The sequence below is a fragment of the Lithobates pipiens genome, unplaced genomic scaffold, assembly GCF_037356315.1.
Source record: "Lithobates pipiens isolate NorthernLeopardFrog02 unplaced genomic scaffold, aLitPip1_a1.2 Scaffold_8, whole genome shotgun sequence".
Taxonomy (NCBI): Eukaryota; Metazoa; Chordata; class Amphibia; order Anura; family Ranidae; genus Lithobates; species Lithobates pipiens.
This window is the reverse complement of record NW_027507903.1, coordinates 378,719,371-378,740,155: the sequence shown is the minus strand read 5'-3', so window position 1 is coordinate 378,740,155 and position 20,785 is coordinate 378,719,371. Positions and strand designations below refer to the sequence as shown.

The 20,785-nt window shown below is 46.1% G+C and overlaps 2 protein-coding genes across 5 annotated transcripts in view; both read left to right on the top strand.

Moving 5' to 3' along the window:
- The window catches only part of LOC143964080 (A disintegrin and metalloproteinase with thrombospondin motifs 2-like), a 1,751,863-nt gene that overhangs the window by 343,239 nt on the left and 1,387,839 nt on the right, over positions 1–20,785 (top strand). The window lies entirely within an intron of this gene.
- LOC143964082 (eukaryotic translation initiation factor 1b) lies at positions 13,834–14,731 on the top strand. The gene has a single exon (XM_077473791.1). The coding sequence runs from the start codon at positions 14,061–14,063 to the stop codon at positions 14,400–14,402; it is 342 nt and encodes a 113-aa protein (XP_077329917.1). The 5' UTR covers positions 13,834–14,060; the 3' UTR covers positions 14,403–14,731.

Here is a 20,785-nt window from a genome sequence, read left to right as displayed (position 1 = left end):
AAGGGCCGCAATAGCGGATCTCCTGTGCCAGGTCTCTTCAACAAATAGCAATAGGAGCATTAGAGGAGGGAAAAGCTAAGTCAGGAAAAGGAGAGAAAGAATAGAGATGGGGTGTAAGAGGGTTAAGGCAGCCTCCCGCCCCAAGAGCCCAGGACTGTCCCAAAAAAACAGCCACCTCAGGCAGCATTAAGCCCATGAGAAGAGAGCCCTGTATCATAAGGCTGGGGGAGTCTCCAATAGGACCCAAGGCTCCCATATTCTATCATGCTTATCAAGGGTGTCATTCAGGGAGGCTGTCAGGTATTCCATTCTCTTAACATCTCTGATCCTGGTGTGCAGTTCAGATAGGGAGGGGGGGTCCGTCTGTTTCCATTTTAGGGCCACCAGGCAGCGGGCTGCGGTTAATACATGCGACAATAGTTTGTGACATTTTAGTGAAGGAGACGGGTGGTAGACCTAACAGATACATTTTGGGATCTAAGGGCACCTCAGCGCCGAAGATAGATCGGAGCAAGGATTGCACCATCAGCCAGTATGGGAGAAGTAGGGGGCACATCCAGTAGATATGGAATAGCGTTCCCCTATCTTTATGGCAACGCCAGCAACGGGAGTCAGTCAGTGGGTAAATGGAGTGGAGCAGGTCCAGGGTCTGATACCAATGGAATAAGATCTTGTATTGGTTCTCCTTGTAGAGCGTGTAGATGGAGCTTCTGGAAGCCTGCGACCAGATACGATGCCACGTGCTTAGGGGTATAGTTTCACCCAGGGCCTGCTCCCACTTGCCCATATAGGCATGTTGTGGCCCGTCCGGTGAGGGGACAGAAGCTGATAGGTGCGGGAGATCATACCCTTTGGGGAAGAGCCCTCCAAACATATTTTTTCGAATTCAATTAAAGGGGAAAAACAAAGCTTGGCCACAAACGATTGGGCATAGTGCCGTAGTTGCAGATAACTGAAGAAGGCCTGTTTGGGTAAATTAAAAGTGTTTTGTAGGTCCTGGAAGGATTTCAAAAATCTAGTTCTGGGGTCTATCAGGTGGCCATAGTGGAATAGAGGTCTCTGTCCATCCAAATGTGGGATATCTGTGAGGTCACGCTGTCCGGGATATTTGGCGTAAACAGAAATGAGGTCACCGGTGAGGAGGTAGTGGTAAGCGGATACGACAGTTTCACACGTCGCCAAAGCGTGCGCAGCAGCGCCATGGGGCCCAGGAGGTGCGCCCCCCATGTGTTATATCGGAGCTCCAAAGCATGGAGTTCGGATGAATGGGGGCGAACCACAGTTTCTCAATCTGCGTCCAGCGGTTAAAGGCGTGGAGAGTACACCAGGAGGCCACAGGGCGCAACTGGGCAGCGAAGTAATATTTGGCTATATTGGGGAATGCTAGGCTGCCCTGGGTACGGGGGCGTACAGAACCGATTTGCTGACCCGGTGTCTCTTATAGTTCCAGGAAAAATTTAGAAGGTCGCCCTGGAGTTTTTTAAAAAACGAGGCAGGGACAGGGATGGGCAAAGTCTCAAAAAGATACAGACGTTTGGGTAAAATGGTCATTTTTAGTGTTGCGAGACGACCAAGCAGTGACAGCCTCAGAGATCTCCACTTGGTTAAGGATGCTTTGATAGATATAAGCAGTTGGGGAAAGTTGGCTGCCGACTCGCACAGGAATCGGATTGCATGGTGTGAACCCCCATGCGATCCGATTCTGTTGCGGACCAAAAAAAGGGTCCCGTGCGAGTTTGCTGCGGGAGCAATACTATCTGTATGGCTGAACTCGCATCGCTACGGAGATCGGATGTGATTTGCGGTGCGAATCACATCCGGATCTCCCCCCTCAGCAGTGTGAACCCAGCCTAAGGCCGAGGAGAGGGATATGCACTGGCCCCTAAGGACTGCTTTGTGGGCCTCCCAGAGAGAGGAAGTGGAAACCCCAGAGGAGCCATTCTCAGCAAAGTATAATTCCAATGTTCGCTCCAGTTCCACTCTGGTCGGGCCAAATTTAAGTAAGAAGTCATTCAAGCGCCAGTTACATGTACGAAAAGTGCTTGGGGAGAGTGCAAGGGAAAGTTTGATGGGAGCATGGTACGACCATGATATGGCTTGAATGTGTGAGTCCGTACAGGCCCTCAAGGTTGGGGCATTAACAAAGAAATAGTCCAGTTGTGAGTGGGACTTATGGGGATGGGAATAGAAGGTGAATTGTTTCGCTGATGGGTACCTGGTGCGCCAGGTGTCAAACAGGGCGTGTTTCCTGGTCAGCTGGCGAAAAAGGGTAGAGTTTCTAGCAGTATTCTGAGGTGGTTTTCCGCCTCCCAGGGAGTGTTTGTCTAGACCGGGGGAGTAAGCCAGGTTGAAGTCCCCTCCAATAACCAGATACTGGTGGGGAGCTTCAAACAGCCGTTTGTACACCTTAGTCAGAAAAGGGACCTGATTAACAATCGGGGCGTAAATGTTACAGAGCGTAATATCCGCGCCGTTCCAAGTGCCTCTAAGGATAAGGTAGTGCCCAAGCGGGTCCGAGATTAGGGATTGCAGCCGGAAAGGGGTGCCATGTTTAAAGAGAATGGCCACCCCCGCTCGCTTGCGAGGATTGTGTCAGGTCACCTTGAGGCGAGGTGACAGGTGCACACCGTAGGATCAGGAGTGCACCACAAGGTTGTGGACCCTACGGCTGACTGCTGCAGACGGGGGACAGACCCCACTGGGGTTAGAGCGTAAGATTCCCTGGGGCGCGGAGTCTAAGAACCAGCAGGTGTTCACCAGCGCCTCTGGTGGTGAGGATGGACTTGGCTGCAACTGGCTCCAGGTCACGACCCCCAGGGTCCCCCAGCTCACACCCACAGTAAGCAACAGGAGGATAGGGATGGTGAGGGACAAAGCCAAGGTCGGGGCCACAAGTAGACCAGAATAGTCAGGAACACGCCAAAAGGTCAGGATCACAGGCAAACAGGGATAGTCAAAACACGCCAAAGTCGGTAACGGAAAACAGTAGAAGAGCACACGGCGGGAAACGGGAAACTAACACACAAAGGAATACACAATGGTTGATCAGCACTGATGGCCTGCAGTGCACAGGTTAATATAGGGCTCCCTGATAGGGCCTGGGGTGGAGCCATGCTTAGAGGAGAGGTTATAAAAACCACCAGGTGGAAGTGGCTGGCCTCTTAGTCTGAAGACATGAGGGGAGGTAAGCAAACACAGGAAGATCACTGCATAACCATGACAGATTGGAGGCCATGTATATTTGCGGGCAAGACTTGAGGGCAAAAGCCATGGTGCCCATCTTGGCCAAATGCGTCTCTTGAATAAAAATATCAGCTGCAGAGCGCTTAAACTCTCGCAGTGCCAGGCTCCGTTTAATATTGGAATTTAGGCCCTTCACATTAAGTGAGAGTATGTCAATCATGGTGGGTGCGTTACAGGGGGAGGAGGTAGATTACCTGACAGACTCAGGGAGATCCAAGCGCTCCCAGGGGCCGCTGAATGCACCCTCAGCACAAGCAGAAATCGAAGAGCTGCGGTCTCGGAACTGGAACCTGAGCCCCAGAGGCAGGAGGCGTCCGCTTGGGTGGAGATGAAAAGAGTAAGAAGAGGAAAGGAGAAAGGAGAGAAGGAAAGGAGGCACAAAAAGAAAAACATTAGAAACATCACAATACTAATAATACCAGCACAATATAACCCACCTAAAAAAGGCGGCGGGTTGGGGTTCTCCGGAGAGCCCCCCCCCCCCCCCCCCAGCGGGAGGGGCAAAAAAGTCCCAAAGAGACCACAGCGGAGAGCCGTCCGGAGAGCCCCCGGGGGGGAGGAAGGTAGACTCAGGGCGGAGGCGATCCGCTCCACGGCCTGCCTGCATCACAAGCCTAACTGTAAAAACAACAAAAAGAGAGGCATAAAAACCTGTTCTTTATTATGTAAATTGTCGCTCTAATATCTATTTAAACTGTCTGTGATTTTTCATCACTTTCTGTAGATATTCCTTATAGATTTATGAATAACTGATGCATTTTTAGATGTAGGTAGTTCCTGAAGAAGCTGAAAAGCGAAACTAGTCGAAATACCTCACCTGCTCCATGAATTCTGGATATGTTGGATTCTGTAATGGTTTTTATTCAAATAAACTGTATTACATTTTTTATGCAAAATTTGTTCTTTCCTCATGTGATGTATTATTTAACCTATATGCACCGCAATAGTCCCCTAGCTTACACTCTTCTGACACCTCTGTTTGGAGACCAGAGGTCTCAAACATTTAGTTCTATACAACTGGGATGAGGGTGCACATTGTAGAAGTACAATTTTGAACTTTTTTGTGTGGCCAATTTTCAATTTTTATAGTAAATGGGAGAGAAAAGAGTTGGGTTGTTTGTTGGGGGTGTACTATGACACAATGGTAGTAGCGGTATCTAACAAATGCCCTGTAAGAATCAGGTAACGACCTTCAGGATCTTTAATCTCTTTTAATAATGTAAATGGGGTGTTTCGGTGAAATGCAATAAGCACACCACATTGTTTTGTTGAAGCTGAGGCCGTAAATAATTGGGAATATGTTACTGAAGAATTTAGGGGTGGATTGTGTAGTAAAGTGGGTTTCTTGATGTTAAATCCCTGAACATTCACGGATAGTATATTTAATGGAGCCATGGTATCAATGAATAATTAAATATGGTAACACGCAATCAGAGACTGTATAAGAAATAGGAATAGTGGGGATAAAGGAAGATAAAAGAGAAAAGAAATAAAAAGCTAAAAAATAAAAATAAAAAAAATATTCGGATAGTCGTTGACTAATCGAAAAAATTATCGATAGATTAGTCGACAGACAAATTAATCGTTAGTTGCAGCTCTAAAAGGTTTGAAGACTCACGAAATAGGAATACTGGCAAGGGATGCAGAATTCATATGAAGTTAGTCTTATGAGACTGGAACAAATAGTTTTCATATCCTCTATTGCTAGAGTTAAGATATATATATATATATATATATATATATATATATATATATATATATATATATATATATATATATTTTTTTTTTTTTTTTTTTTTTCATAAACAAATTTTTATTTAGTATAGAACAGATTAACATAGAAAATTGCACAATTGGTATATGAGGTCACACAAACAGTTTTTATACAGTTTACAATAAACGGATACCATTTGAGAGAGCATTGTAAAATGAAAAGGTCAGGAACAAAACAAAACAAAAAATCAAGTATAGCATCTTAAGGTGGACATTCTCTTTTCAATTTTCACCCCCCCCCCCCTCCTCCCCCAGGAAAGCCAAGGGCAGGGGGTAGGGAAAAAGTTTGTTCCAGACCAGAAATAAGAGGATAATGTATCCTGTTGTGGCTTGTTCGTGACAGAAAGATATGGGAAAGACAGAAACAAATATATCAGAAGGCAAGAGGAGAAGGGGAAGTAGTAGGAGAAAGAAAATAGGGGATAGGGTGAGGAGGGAGGAGGGGCGTGTGTAGCTCAGACCCGTGTGGATCCACTCTCCCACCCCACCAGAGCCCACAATCCAGTTCTAGGTCAAGCCAGTTAGCACCTTTCCACTCTATCGAGTGGTAAAGGTCGGTGGACGTAAAGTGGGTCCAACGTGCCCAAGTAAGGGGGAATTTGTAAATTTGATCTTGAGAACTATATATTAGCTCTTCCATGTCTTTTATTTTGGAAATTCTCGCAAGCCACTCCCTGATCTTTGGAGCGTTCTTAGATTGCCAATGCTTAGGTATGCAGAGTTTAACTGCATTTACCATGTGCATGGCCAATAATTTGTAATAATCCCTTTTTGTTAATGATGTGTGGTGCAAGAGGAACTGGGCTGGATTGTAATCTAGAGTGAAAGTATTGACCTGAGATATGAGGCTGCAAACTTCTTTCCAGAAGGGTTGTATTTTTTTGCAGTCCCACTAAATCTGGAGCATGGTGCCCTCCGTTTTTTTCACATCTCCAGCACGTGTTGGGGATGGAAGGGGAGAATTTGTGAAGACGAGATGGGGTCCTATACCATCTGGTGATCACTTTGTAGCAATTCTCCTGGATGGCCACATTAACTGAGCATTTGTGGCTATATTCGTATACTGTGTTCCATTCCTCATTGGTTAGCGGTGTTTGTAAATCTCTATTCCAGGATGTTTGTGAGGGGTGTGGAACATGGGTAGTCTCTTCTGAGAGCAGGGCATATAAAAGGGATATGAGGTGCCATTGAGGGGTTTTGCAGTGGCAAATGGATTCAAATGGGGTGAGCTGTCTCGTCCAATTGGTTTGGTGGGTATGCGTCGTTTGATAGTTGCGAATTTGCCTATTTGTCCAAAAGAGAAATGAGGCAGTCTTAGAGATGGAGTTTATGAGGATGAGGGTCCCACCTGAGAAAAAACTGGAGAGCTAGTAAGTCATTAAAGGGCCGTTCTTTTTGTAGAAAGTGAAGTGAGTCACCCGGGGGAAAGGCAGGGTTTACCCTCAATGTGGTTAAGGGACCAGGCATAGGTGCAAATGTGCCAGATTGTGAAGCTTTTTTGAATGCCAGAAGGGAGGGGTAAATGAGCGGATGGAAGGAAAGGGTTGGTGGCCAAAATTTGTGAGATAACCAGGGAAGTAAGTGTAATAGTGTGGACGTGAAGGAATTTTCGAGGTGGACCCATTTCTTTTTTAGAGCATGTGTGTTCCAGTCCGCAATCCTTGTAAGGTGTCATGCTGTGTAATACCTGTGCAATCTAGTAGTCCAATTCCCCCTTTTGTTTTGTGCATTGTAAGGCAGGAATATTTAATTCTCGGTGGAGAGTTCTTCTATATAAATTCAGAGCAAGCTTTCTGATCGGTCACGAAGAAGCTTGGTGCAAGCTGCATTGGAACAGATTGAATTAGGTATATGTGGGAGGATGATCATCTTGATCAGAGATGAACGGCTGAACCATGAAACATTCAAGCACATCCAGTACTTTAGATGCTTTTGGGCCTTGGAAAGGGCAGTGTGGAAATTTGTCAAATAGAGATCCGACAGGCAGGTAGGAATTTGGATGCCGAGGTATATAATTGCTGCCCTCTCCCAATGAAATGGGAAGGATTCCTGGCAATGGGTTACTTCTTGTGAGGGGAGTGTGATTTTGTGTGATTAATTTTGAGGTTGGATAAGATACTGAAAGCACCAATATCTTTAAGAAGGTTGGGCAGGGAAATTCGGGGGTAGGTTAGAGTGAGTAGTATTTCGTCAGCTGACCTTAAATTCCCTATCTTTTTATGGTCACGCCACATATATATCGGGGTTATTTCTTAGTTTATTAAAGAAAGGTTCAAGAGTTAGAATATAAATTAGGAGAGAGAGGGGGCATCCCTGACATGTGCCTTTGCTGATAGGGAAGGCGTTTGACAGGTGGCCATTGACTTTTACAGCCGCGGTGGGGCAGGAGTATAGAGACATTATATGTGTTACCATACGTACTTCGCGCATGTAGTCCCAGGCCACTCTGTCAAACGCTTTCTCGGCATCAAGGGAAAGAAAAAAGCCTTGTGTTTTGGAAGATGTCAGCCAATGGTGAAGATTCAAAGTATGAATAGTGTTGTCCCTGGCCTCCCTGCCAGGAACAAAACCCACCTGATCTAGGGAGACGAGACCAGGTAAGAAGGGGAGGAACCTATTAGCAAGAATCTTCGCGTATAGTTTGATATCTACATTGAGAAGGAATATCAGCCTATAGCTGGTCACCTGGGTGGGGTCTTTACCTTCTTTTGGAATGAAAGTTATATGTGCTGCTAACATTCCACCTGGTACAATTTGGGGGTCCGAGAGTGAGTTAAAAGTGGCAAGAAGCTTAGGAGAAAGGACATCAACAAATGCTTTATAGTATTGGAGGGTGAAACCATCTGACCCTGGGATTTTACCCAATTTTGTCTGTTTGATAGAGATCTCCAATTCCTCTCCCGAGAGAGGGCCCTCCATCTCACGGTCTGTTGGGGAGTAATAGGTGTGGGGCTGTACTGGGATAAAAATTCTCTAATGTTCTTAGTGCGTGTTTCGGCAGAAGATTGGTTTGCATGGTTAGGGTGCAAATTGTAGAGCTTTGAGTAAAATCTTTTGAATTCTTTTGCAATGTCCTCATTCTTGGCCATGGTGGTTCCCCCGAGCATCACGAATCTGGTGGACTGTGGAAGAGAGTTTGTAAGCTTGGACTGAGCGAGCAAGAAGGTGTCTGCACTTGTTGCCATGCTTGTAGAAAATCCTTCAAGAGAAATAGAACATGTATGCAGTCATTTCTGGAGGGTAGCATGTGGTTGTGTACGTTTGTGGGCTGCTTCCAGTTTTTCCATTGACTTAAGTAATGCTTTTATGGTTGCTTGGGATTCCTTTTTAGCTTTCGCAGCTAAGGCTATTGGCTCTCCTCGGATCACACATTTATGTGCTTCTCAGCGTGAGATCAGGGACACATCTGGGCTGGCGTTTTCTGCAATATTGGTGTAAGCGTTCTATTGTTCTAGGGTCTTTCAGAAGAGAGGGGTTTAAACGCCAGGTAGTTCATCCTAGTGTAAGTTTCAGGGAAGGAGAGGGTAACCGCGATCGGGTGATGATCGGATAGACACATGGGTTCTATGGTGGACTGTTGTAGACAAGGCAGGTCTGATTGGGAGAGAAAGAAATAATCAATCCTGGAATATTTTTGATGAGTAGAAAGTATAGTCTTTGCAGGATGGAAACAGGGTACACCATGTGTCATGTAAGGAAATATTCTGGAGTTGAAGTTTAATCGGGCGAAAGGCCTTGTATGGTAGGGAAAAGGAACCTGAGGAAGATTCTATTACCGGGTTCAAAGGAACATTAAAGTCTCTTCTCAAGAGTACTATACCCTTCTGAAAAGAGCAGAGTAAATCACATGTTTTCCTAAAGAAGGTTACATGGTGTTCATGAGTGCAGTATATATTGGCCAGCGTTATTGGTTTTGAAGCGTATTTGCCTTTAAGGAAGATAAACCTTCCTTCAGGGTCCATGATGGAGTCCGTTGGGTGAAAATTTGCGTGTTTAGAGATTAATATAGACACCCCTTTGGTCTTGGATTCAGGGTTAGTGGCGTGAAAGGCTGAACAGTAAATGTGATTGGATATTTTAGGTATGGAGTCCGAGCAAAAGTGTTTTTCTTGTAAATAGATGAAGTGGGCCTTATGTTTGGTGAGGTAAGACAATAATTGGGATCTTTTTTCTGGTAAGTTGAGACCTTTTGCATTGAGCGATACACATTTTTGCATCAGGGATGGCGATATGAGAGGTTTACTTTGCATTATGCTATAGAGCTGTTGAACCTATAGGAAGGTGGTGGGTCTCAAATGAGAGCGTGGTTTGGCTGCAAAGGAGCAGGTGAGCCGGGAGGCGAGCAGACCCACACAGGTGGTAGGTGACCAAAAGGGAGGCGGCAGAGATGGAGGGGAGGGAGGGGGTATCAGGAATGAAAGTAGGGGTAGGGAGGAGGATAGGAGGCAGCAGGGGTGAATCTAGAGGAGAGGGCAGAGATAGGTATAGCAGAAAGGAAAGGAAGGAGGAGTAAAGAGGGACCAGAGGTGATAGTATGCTTGCTACTCCACCTGGAGAGAGAGATGCTGGAGGTGTCAGCTAGAGTCCGGAGGGACTGCTGATGGGGGGTATAGGGAAGGACAAAAGCCACAGGCTGTCTGCGAAATGGGGGCCAAATATAAAGGAGGATTTGTGGATGAGTTGGGTGGTATGGTGGGGAGCCAACTGAACAAAGAAGCATTTAAGAACATCTTAACCACAACATAAAAAATATCAACATTAATAACAATTCAGCCATCTGTTGAGCACGCAATAGCAGGAAGCATTGTTAGATAGTACATGTTCTAAATATACCCCAAAAAAAAGGGGGGGTGGGTGGTGGATGGGAAGGAAGAGGGGAGGGGAGAGAGGAGGGGATGAGGTAAGGTTGGGGAGATGGGAAGAGGGTGGGGAGAAATACCAAAGATAACCTCTAGTGTTTGTACGGGCCAAATTTCACCATTTACAGATATGTAACCTTATCTAGGTGATATTGCCTCAGAGCCTTGGTTAGGTTATGGAAAGGTACGGTGCTGGGAGTGATTCCCCTGAAGCCTCGAGAGCCAGGGATGGTACAGTCGTCCTGGTGAGGAAAATTTTAAGTTGTATAGGGCCTAGAAAAGCGTAAAGGCATGAGAGCCGCCGACCAATCAAGTGGCCAAGTTTAAGAGGTGTAATAGATTAGCAAACGTTTGGATAAGCAATTTCGACCACAGAACCTGATGTGTGACCAAAGTCCGCCCAACAGTTTCCCCGGCTCTCGAGATGTCACAGATCCCCATCGTCCGTTCAGGGTTCATGTCCATGCAATATATAATACATGTTGTCTTGGTGGAATACATCTGGAAGAACAGAAAGATTATTACACAACTAATGGTACACAATTCCAAACCTGTGTGCCTGACGTAGCAGAGTAATACGAGATATGTCTCTTAAGCATGGTTTAGTATCTGTTCAGCATCCAGTAAGGCCTGTAAGTGTCACATACCTTACAGCGGAGTCAGACTGTTGAGGGTGGCCTCTTGCACGGTTCCGGTCTCCACACCCCTAGAGGTGGTAACAGGGAGCGTGAAGACAGCGAAAGGGTGCAGGTGCCTGCAGGTGGAAGTTGAAGACCTGGAGACGCTGGGTCCTCACGGAGGAAGAGGTGTAGGTTGATCATGGAGGTAGACAGCGGAGGCTCAGCAGGTATACAGGAAACACTGTGCGTCTGGAACAAGCAAGGTCGGCAACTGGCAGGCAATGCGGTACAGGAACGAGAGGCAGGTGCGTAGTCAAGGACGAGCAAGGGGGGTCTGGTAACGTGCTAGCAATGAGGTACAAAATCAGGAAGCAAGCCAAAGTCGAAAGTCCAAGCCGAGGTCAGTGGTAGTCCAGGAGATCAAAACAAGGAGTATCCAAAGGAATGGGTATCAGGAACAAGGTCACAGGAACAAGATCACAGGAACAACGGTCAGGTGTCTCAGGAGTAGCTGAAGACGATCCAGCACTGGTATCAAGTCAGGATCCTGTTTATATAGGGCGAGATGTGTCCGGATTGGTGGATGTGGCCGTGCGTGAGTAATTACGTATACACGTTCGGTTGGCGCGAGTGCGTCCACGTGTTCGTATTGGCGTGCATCCGTTCGTACCAGAACTCGCACGCCTCCGACGGGGACACCACGCATGATCCTTGGGACGAAAGTGAGCTGCTGCTACACGGGGATGGATCTTCGCATGGTGAGTTCTCTGACAGTCCCCCCCCTTAAGGGCAGCCTCCGGATGCCTCTTCGAACCACACTTTGAGAGTGATGAAAGGCCCTTATGAGCCTCTGGGCATGGAGGTTTGTTTCGGGTTCCCAGGAATTCTCCTCAGGACCAAAACCTTTCCATTTAATTAAATATTGGTTTTGTCCTTGGCGTTTCCTGTAATCCAAGATTGCTTCGATTTCGAACTCCTCCCCCCCATCTACCAACACAGCTTCTGGAGGGCCTATTTCACAACCTGGAAAGGAATTGGATACATCAGTTTTAAGTAAAGAAGCATGGAACACAGGATGGATCCTGAATGAGTCAGGAAGTTCAAGTTCATATGCCACTGGATTGATTTTCTTTTTAATTGGAAAAGGTCCCAAATATCTGGGTCCCAATTTTCTAGAGGAACATGCCAGTTTTAGGTTCGCGGTTGAAAGCCATGCTCGATCACCAACCTTTAAATCCAATTCTCCCCTTTTCTTTCTATCGAAGAATCTTTTATTGTCTTCTTGTGCTTTGGCAATGGTTTTCTTAAGTACCTGATTGTTGGTAACAAAGAAATTTAGCCTATCCTGGACAGCTGGTACAGGAGAATCCACTACAAATGTTGGCAGAAAAGAAGGATGAAAACCATAATTAGAAAAGAATGGTGACTGGTTTGTGGCAGAGTGAGTAGAATTATTGAATGCAAATTCTGCCAAGGGTAATAATGAAGCCCAATCCTCTTGGGAAAAGGAAGTGAAACAACATAAATACTGCTCCAACGTCTGAGTAGTACGTTCCGTTTGTCCGTTGGTTTGGGGATGATAGGCTGAAGAAAAATTCAATTTGATGCCTAGTGCCTCACACAAGGACTTCCAGAATTTTGACGTGAACTGAACTCCACGGTCAGAGACAATATCACTGGGAATTCCATGGAGCCTAACAATTTCTTTAATGAATATTTTGGCTGTTTCAGTCGCAGATGGAGTTCCTCTCATGGGAATGAAGTGTGACATTTTAGAAAAACGATCCACCACCACAAAAATGGAAGAAAACCCTTCAGATGGAGGAAGTTCAACAATGAAATCCATTGCAATTTTATCTCATGGTCTTTCGGGAATGGGTAGCTGTCTCAACAGTCCCCACGCTTTATTCTTGCTATTTTTATTCCTGAGGCAAGTTGTGCAAGAGTTAACATAGTCCCTACAGTCCTTTGCAAGATTTAGCCACCAGAAGTGTCTTTGAACTAGATTCATAGTCTTGTGACCCCCCAAAGTGACCAGCCAGAGGATAGTCATGGCAGACCTGTAGAACAGGTAGAAGTGCAGAGATCTTGAGGGATGAAAAGTTTGTCTTTCTGCCAGAAGAGACCATCCTTCTCTTGGAGGTTTGTATCTGAAGGGATTAATGTTCCTTGGGAGGACTGACGAACCTGTGATAAGAAACTAGGTTGTGTTAATAAGAAATTTCCAGCTTGCAGGATAGTGTCTGGAGGAGATGAGACTTCAGTTTCTGTGAACATACGGGATAACGCATCAGGTTTACTGTTTTTGGATCCTGGTCTGTAAGTTATATGAAAATGAAAACGAGAAAAGAAAAGAGCCCATCTTGCCTGCCGGGGCCTGAGACGTTTGGCCGTTCTGAGGTACTCCAAATTTTTATGATCTGTGAAGATCAATATTGGGTGTGTTGCCCCTTCCAGGAGGTACCGCCATTCTTCTAAAGCTGATTTTATTGCCAAAAGTTCCCGATCCCCCACATCATAGTTCTTTTCCGATGCACCTAGTTTTTTGGAAAAGAAAGCTACAGGATGCATTAAGGACTGAGGCCTTTGGCGTTGGGACAAAATGGCTCCTACAGCATTTTCTGATGCATCCACTTCCAGGGTATAAGGCAGAGCAGGGTCAGGATGTTTTAATATTGGGGCAGATGTGAACAGTCCTTTTAATTTATCAAACGCAGCTTGAGCTGCAGCAGTCCATTGAAACCAACTTTGTTTTCTTGTGAGTTGTGTGATAGGTGCAATAATGCTGGAGAAATTCTTGATACATTTTCTATAGAAATTATAAAACCCAATAAAACGTTGTACCCCTTTATCGGTTGGAGGTGGCCAGGATAAGATGGCTGAAACCTTCTGAGGATCCATTTCCACACCCTCAATCGATATCACCAGGCCGAGAAAGTGAATGGTCTGGTGCTCAAACTCACATTGCTCGGCTTTGGCATAGAGTCCGTTTTGCCTCAGTCTGAGAAGAACCTGTTTTACATGGTTACGATGTGTTTCTAGGGAGTCTGAAAATATCAAAATATCGTGTAAATAAACGATCACAAACAAATCCAAAAAGTCCCTGAAAATATCGTTAACAAAATGCTGGAAAGTAGCTGGTGCGTTGCAGAGTCCGAATGGCATGACCAAATACTCAAAGTGGCCAAAGCGTGTCCGGAAAGCCGTTTGCCACTCATCCCCTTCACGGATTCTGATCAAATTATAGGCCCCTCGCGGAGTCGTGCGCGGAGGGGGGAGGGGTCACGTGACCGGCGGCTGAACAAGAAGCTAAAAAGCCGCAACTCGGCCATCTTATTCTACTCTGTAAGTGAACAGGCTGAGGCAGGCCTAGTGAGACGTTGGTGAAGCAGGCCCGTTGCTTTGGCATAGCCGCCTCAGGTGACCCGGCTGAGTTCCCTTGTGCTCTTCTAACGTCCCGGGACAGCAGCTCCGTCCAGCCCGCCAGACTCGGCTCTCTATCTCCACTCCATCAGCGGCCGCCGCCAGACATTTCCTCTGCACTCCGTGCTCGTAATAAAATCGCATGTCCTCTATTCAGAACCTCAACTCTTTCGACCCCTTTGCTGATGCAACTAAGGGTGACGACTTACTCCCGGCAGGGACTGAAGATTACATCCATATAAGAATTCAACAACGAAACGGAAGGAAGACTCTGACAACTGTACAGGGCATTGCAGATGATTACGACAAAAAGAAGCTTGTAAAAGCCTTTAAGAAGAAATTTGCCTGTAATGGTACTGTGATTGAACACCCAGAATACGGAGAAGTCATTCAGCTTCAGGGAGATCAGAGGAAAAACATCTGCCAATTTCTTATGGAAATTGGCATTGTGAAGGAAGAACAATTAAAAGTCCATGGTTTCTGAGATGTGAAAGATCCAACTCTCCTGTATTGCTTAGGCTCGGCTGGCTACTTTTTGAAACATGACTCTTTACAGCAGAAGGACTTTCAACCTTTCTGAGCGTTCAAAATTAGGCCCTTGTTTGCATGATTACCAAAAGTGTGTAAAGAATATGCTAGTAACACATAAGAAAATTGCTGTAAGATGGTAAATTTAAGTAGGGAGTTTTAGCACATTTCCAATGGAAATGTTTTAGAGATCAGTCAACTTTTTTCCACTTTATTTGATGTTTTTGTTGTATTAAAGATGTATGTTGCTGCCTAAAAAAAAAAAAAAAAAAAAAAAAAAAATTATAGGCCCCTCGCAAATCTAGTTTTGTAAATATTCTTGCCGACCGAAGTCTCTGGAATAATTCCGGGATCAATGGAAGGGGATAGCGATTTTTAATCGTTACTTTGTTCAAGTCCCTGTAGTCCACGCATGGGCGGAGGGAATGATCTTATTTCTCCACAAAGAATATTCCAGCACCAGCTGGAGAAGAGGAATGCCGGATGAACCCCTTCTTGAGATTCTCATCAATATATTCTTTGAGGACCAGAAGTTCAGGTTCGGATAAGGGAAATATCCTTCCGAAGGGAATTTCAGCTCCTGGCAATAATTCAATTGGGCAATCGTAAACCCGATGTGGAGGAAGAGTGTCAGCCCTCTGTTTGTCAAAAATGTCTAGGAAACTGTGATAAGTAGCCGGGACCAGTCTTTGAGCCTCAGATGTGGGCTCTGAGCAGGCAAGAACTGGGACCAAGTGATGGGAGATCTTGAGGCAGTTCTGAAGGCAGTAGGCGGATTGAAAAACTATTCACCAGTCACCCAGTTTATTTGAGGATTATGGGCTTGTAGCCAGGGCATTCCCAGAATGATCGGAAATAGAGGTGAAGAAATGTCCAGGCGGAGTAGTTCCTGATGGCTGGGTAGTATGTTGGCAGTTCCTGATGGCTGTGTAGTATGTTGGCGGATAGTGGTTGAGTCTCATGGGTGATGGGACCAGATTTAATGTTTGAGCCATCCGCTAACCGTATGGAGAGTTGACGGTGCTTGGGTATCAGAGGTATATTATGTTGAAGGACAAGAGCGTGATCAATGAAGCAGCTGCAGGCGCCAGAGTCAACTATAGCTTGGACCTGGAGTGTTCCTTCTGGAAGCTGTAAGGAAATGGGAACAGCGATGTGAATGGATTTTGTTAAAGGCAATGCATTGGGTTCAAGAAATGAAGGATGGAACTTACGGGTCTTGTTTGGACACATATTTGCATAATGACCAGCTTCTCCACAATAGAGACAGAGATTGTTCTGACGACAGCGCTGTTTTTCTTCCGCAGATAACGGTGAATGAAGCAAGCCTATTTGCATTGGTTCTGGAGTTTCAGAAGTGGTAACAGGTGTATGAGATGAAAGAATGGGAGGATGATTCGGGATTTTAGGCAACATCCATGTGGGATGAATTTGGCTGATTCTCTCAGATCTCCTTTCCCTGAGACGACGATCAATTTGAATTGACACTTGTATTAGGTCCTCCAAAGAACTGGTAACTCCGATACGGGCCAACTTGTCTTTTAGAGCCTCGGACAGTCCAATGCGGAACTGATAACGGAGGGCGGCGTCGTTCCACTGAGTATCAGAACTCCACCTCCTGAAGTCCGTTACGTAGTCCTCTACAGGTCTGCGACCCTGCTGAAGGGCATGGAGACTGGCCTCTGCAGTTGTGGCACGCTGAGGGTCATCATATAACTTAGCCATCTCATTTAAAAAAGAGTCCATGGTATCAAGCAGAGGGCTGGCCTGTTCCAATAAGTGGTGAGCCCAGGTTTAGGGTTCGCCCTGAAGTAAGGAAACAATGAATCCCACCTTTGTGCTTTCCAGGGAAAAAGTATGAGGCTGCAGCAAAAAATATAACTGGCAGGCGTTCTTGAAGGCGCGAAATTTGCTGCGATCTCCGGAAAACCTCTCTGGGGTAGGAACTCGAGGTTCTGGGGGTGGCACCAGTACTGCATGTGCAGATGCTGATGTTGTCGGAACGGAGGATCGGGATGCTGTGGCCCCTTGGAGAGCAGCGGTGCTTGGTGTTAATGACTCCACTCTCTGCTCAAGTTGGTGATAACCATCTTGCAGGCCCTGGACTGCTTGGGTGAGGGTGGAAATTTGTTGGCACAAGGCTTCCAAGGGTGAGGCCCCCCTGTCGGACTCCATTCTTGGCTGGATCGTACTGTCACATACTTTACAGCGGAGTCAGACTGTTGAGGGTGGCCTCTTGCACGGTTCCGGTCTCCACACCCCTGGAGGTGGTAACAGGGAGCGTGAAGACAGCGAAAGGGTGCAGGTGCCTGCAGGTGGAAGTTGAAGACCTGGAGACGCTGGGTCCTCACGGAGGAAGAGGTGTAGGTTGATCACGGAGGTAGACAGCGGAGGCTCAGCAGGTATACAGGAAACACTGTGCGTCTGGAACAAGCAAGGTCGGCAACTGGCAGGCAATGCGGTACAGAAACAAGAGGCAGGTGCATAGTCAAGGACGAGCAAGGGTCTGGTAACGTGCTAGCAATGAGGTACAAAATCAGGAAGCAAGCCAAAGTCGAAAGTCCAAGCCGAGGTCAGTGGTAGTCCAGGAGATCAAAACAAGGAGTATCCAAAGGAATGGGTATCAGGAACAAGGTCACAGGAACAAGATCACAGGAACAACGGTCAGGTGTCTCAGGAGTAGCTGAAGACGATCCAGCACTGGTATCAAATCAGGATCCTGTTTATATAGGGCGAGATGTGCCCGGATTGGTGGACGTGGCCGTGCGTGAGTAATTACGTATACACGTTCGGTTGGCGCGAGTGCGTCCACGTGTTCGTATTGGCGTGCGTCCATTCGTACCGGAACTCGCACGCCTCCGACGGGGACACCGCGCATGATCCTTGGGACGAAAGTGAGCTGCTGCTACACGGGGACGGATCTTCGCATGGTGAGTTCTCTGACAGTAAGGTGTTATAGGTAGAGAATCGGTAAGGGCATATCACCCATAAAACTCCGGAACTAGCCGTTGAAGGGTGTCATGGGTGAAGTGGGGAATTGACCAGATTCGATCAAGTGTTGATTGGGTGTGAGGATTTGCGGAAAGTCAGGTTGTGTATGAGGGCCCATGCATCATAGTTTGCTGCTTCCTGAGAATAGGGCACGGTACACAGATATCCTGAGGGTGCGAGTAGATGTTCAAATGTATTTACCTCTCAAAGATGGGTCCGGCTTCCTCAGGAGCAGTCCCTGGTAGTGAGCAAGGGTTCTAGATGCCCCTGTGTGGTTGTTGGGGAGATATCCATGTTTATTTTCTAGGTGCAAGTGCTTAAGAGGACGATCGGCATCAGCCTGGTTTCACCAAGGGGTATCTGTCCGGTCCATAGTTCTCAATGGTTAAAGAAGAACAGGTAGTAGTCAGTGAAGACAGTTGTGAGGAGCGCATAGAGCTCCATATAGTTTGACATTATATGTAGAAAAAAATAAAATAGGAAAAAAAAGAGGGAGAACATAAAACAAGGGGGTGGGGGTGTAAACAGATGAATGGGAGGTAGCTGGTAAGATCAATAGGAAGATGCTTGCGTGCATGACTCAACCCGTGGCCGAGTGAGAGGTTGGTGTTTTAGGCTGCCAAGCGGTCTCTTCTCATGGAAAGAGATCCTGGGCTGCATTGGTACAGGTCTCGGCGGGATGAATGGACAGTCGTGAGGGCGGATCTGCCCTGTGTTTGCGGGACCTTTGGCATTGAGCTTTAGGTGATGGGTTGAGTGATATCGGTAGCAGGGTTCCAAAGGGAAGTAGTGAGGGTACCATTCCTGAAGTTCTATGCGTGGGAGATCGAGCTGGTCCCAGAACATCTGTAGATCTGCGGGTGTACGAAGCAAGGCAGAGTGACCTCTGGTGGAGGCTGACAAGGTAAATGGGAATTTCCACCGATATTGCATGTTTTGGGACCGAAGAGCCTCCAGCAGAGGGCGCAGTGCTCTCCTGTTCTGGAGCGTGATCTGAGATAAGTCTTGAAAGAGTTAAATCTCGGCGCCATTATGGAGGATTGACTCCTTTCTCTTGCCTTGCGTAGAATTTCCTCTTTGAGAGGAAAGTTGACGATGCAACAAATCACATCTCTGGGTGGTTCACTCTCTTGGGGCTGGGGGGGCACAAAGTGCAATGAGCCCTTTCCATCTCAATGGGAGAATCAGCAGGGCAGTCAATTAAGTCATTTAATATTGTGCAGATCGTTTGTTGGAGGGTTCCCGGGTCGCCATTCTCAGGGATTCCCCACACTCTAATATTGTGCCTCCAACCTCGATTGTCAAGGTCCTCGAAATGTCTATGGAGGTCAAGGAGGTGGGGTAGTTGGGAAATGTAGGTGTTTTGAACCTGTCGAATGGCGGCTGCATGGGTTTGGGTTATTTGATCGACATCTCCAATCCGGTGTTCTGCAGCTTGTATGTTGGCTCTGAGATCCGTGATGGCAGAAGTGACCATGTTTTTGATGTCGGATGCCACCTTTTCCAGATCAAGTAGGCTGGGCGGGTGAGCACGGTCAGCGCTGGTAATAGATCCTCCTGGCATCTGCATTCCGGGATCCGTGCCAGGCGAGCACAGTGCTTGAGCCTGCGAGACTGCGTATGCAGATAGGCGCTGGGTCTGGAACAGCTCCGGAATGATCCCACTGAGCTGTGTGCCAGAGTTAATGATGACTCGGGAGGTGGAGGAGCTCCGGGTTGACCTGCTCATGGTGGTTTGGTGGAGGTTCGGTATCTCAGGTTTCCCACTGTGCTAGACTCTGTCCCCGGGTCGCAGGGGCCAGCAAGTTAAGCTACCATCTTGGTCTCCGTCCAGGCCCCCCCCCAGAGTTAAGATATTTACTTGAACTTAAGAAAGCAGAAAAATGGTTTAAAAAAAGTAATTGACAATATCCATATCAATAACTTCTCTAGGTTTCAGAAGATAGTGGGTTGAAAATATAATAATAAAAATATATATATATATATATATATATATATATATATATATATATATATATATATAATTAAGATAAGATAGAAGAAAGGTTCTCATTAGCATAGCCAGATATTTAATGCCAGGTATAGAACCTAGATCTACCCACGCAATTCTGGACTCTGCCGCCAGTCGGGACATCCAGCCTGAGAGAGGGGGATTCCCGGTGCATATCGAGGGGCACCTGCACCGATGGTGAAGCATTCCAGTGTGAGGTGACTAGTCAGGTCACCGAGAAAGCCTGCTGTTCCAGGACGTTTGTTTAGGCCTTGACCACAGGATTTGGTGAGAGGGCAGTTTACCCATCTGCAGGGAACAGAGACACTGCACCATAGAATGAATATGAACACTGTATACAGACATTGTTAATGGCAGTCAACTTGCTGACACTTAGTGCCACAGTGATAAGGCTATCCATTTCTGGAACACTGTATGCAGACATTATTTTCCTCTCACCTTCCTGAGGAGGATTCTGCCTGTTTCACTTAATAAACTGGGCCAGTTGTGTTGTTTGGGCCCACTATACAGGAGTTTAAGTGCACCAACGAAACACCAAAGCTTATCTTTTCTTCAAAAGGACTGAAGCTACTAGTGCAATATGGATCCGCAAACACATATTCAGGGCTCTGCATATGCATTGGGTGTGCGGGACAGTTTATCTAGAAACTTAAGCCATTATTTGTTGACTTGAATAAGTGTGTAAATTTGAGCCTGTGGTGTCAGGTGACAGAGAGAGGCCTGACACAAAGAGTCATTCCTCTGCTCTCCTCCTGCCTGGACTCATGCCGCATACACACGCTCAGAAAAAGACAGATGAGAAAGATGAAAGCTTTTCGTCGGAAAATGCGACCATGTGTATGCTCCATCGGAATTTTGCTGGCCGAATTTCCGCCAGCAAAAGATTGAGAGCATGTTCTCAATTTTTCAGACGGAAAAAGTTTCTATTGGAAATTCTGATCGTGTGTATGAAATTCTGACGTGCAAAAAAAAACACGCATGCTCAGAATCAAGTATGAGACGTAACCGCTTGGTCTTGTAAAACTAGCATTCGTAATGGAGATCGCACATTTGCCACACAAATAATTTTTAAATCTTTCATTGCTGCACATTCTCTTCTTCTTTAGAATGCTAGAAGAATGAATTTGTTTTGCTGCTCCTATTCACACAAACTTCTTTCTTTATTATTTGTCGTGATCTCATGAATAATTTATATATTTTTTTAAAAACAGATCTCCATAATAATTTTTAGAATAATTTTTATTTTGTTATTTTTTTAATCAAGATCTCCTGTTTTTTTTATTTTTTTTATAATGTTTATAATATCATTTTATAGTGATCTCCATTTTTTTTGTATG

Bases quoted from the DNA above. Each gene is read 5' to 3' on its own strand.
- LOC143964082 (XM_077473791.1), top strand. From the start codon at position 14,061: ATGTCCTCTATTCAGAACCTCAACTCTTTCGACCCCTTTGCTGATGCA.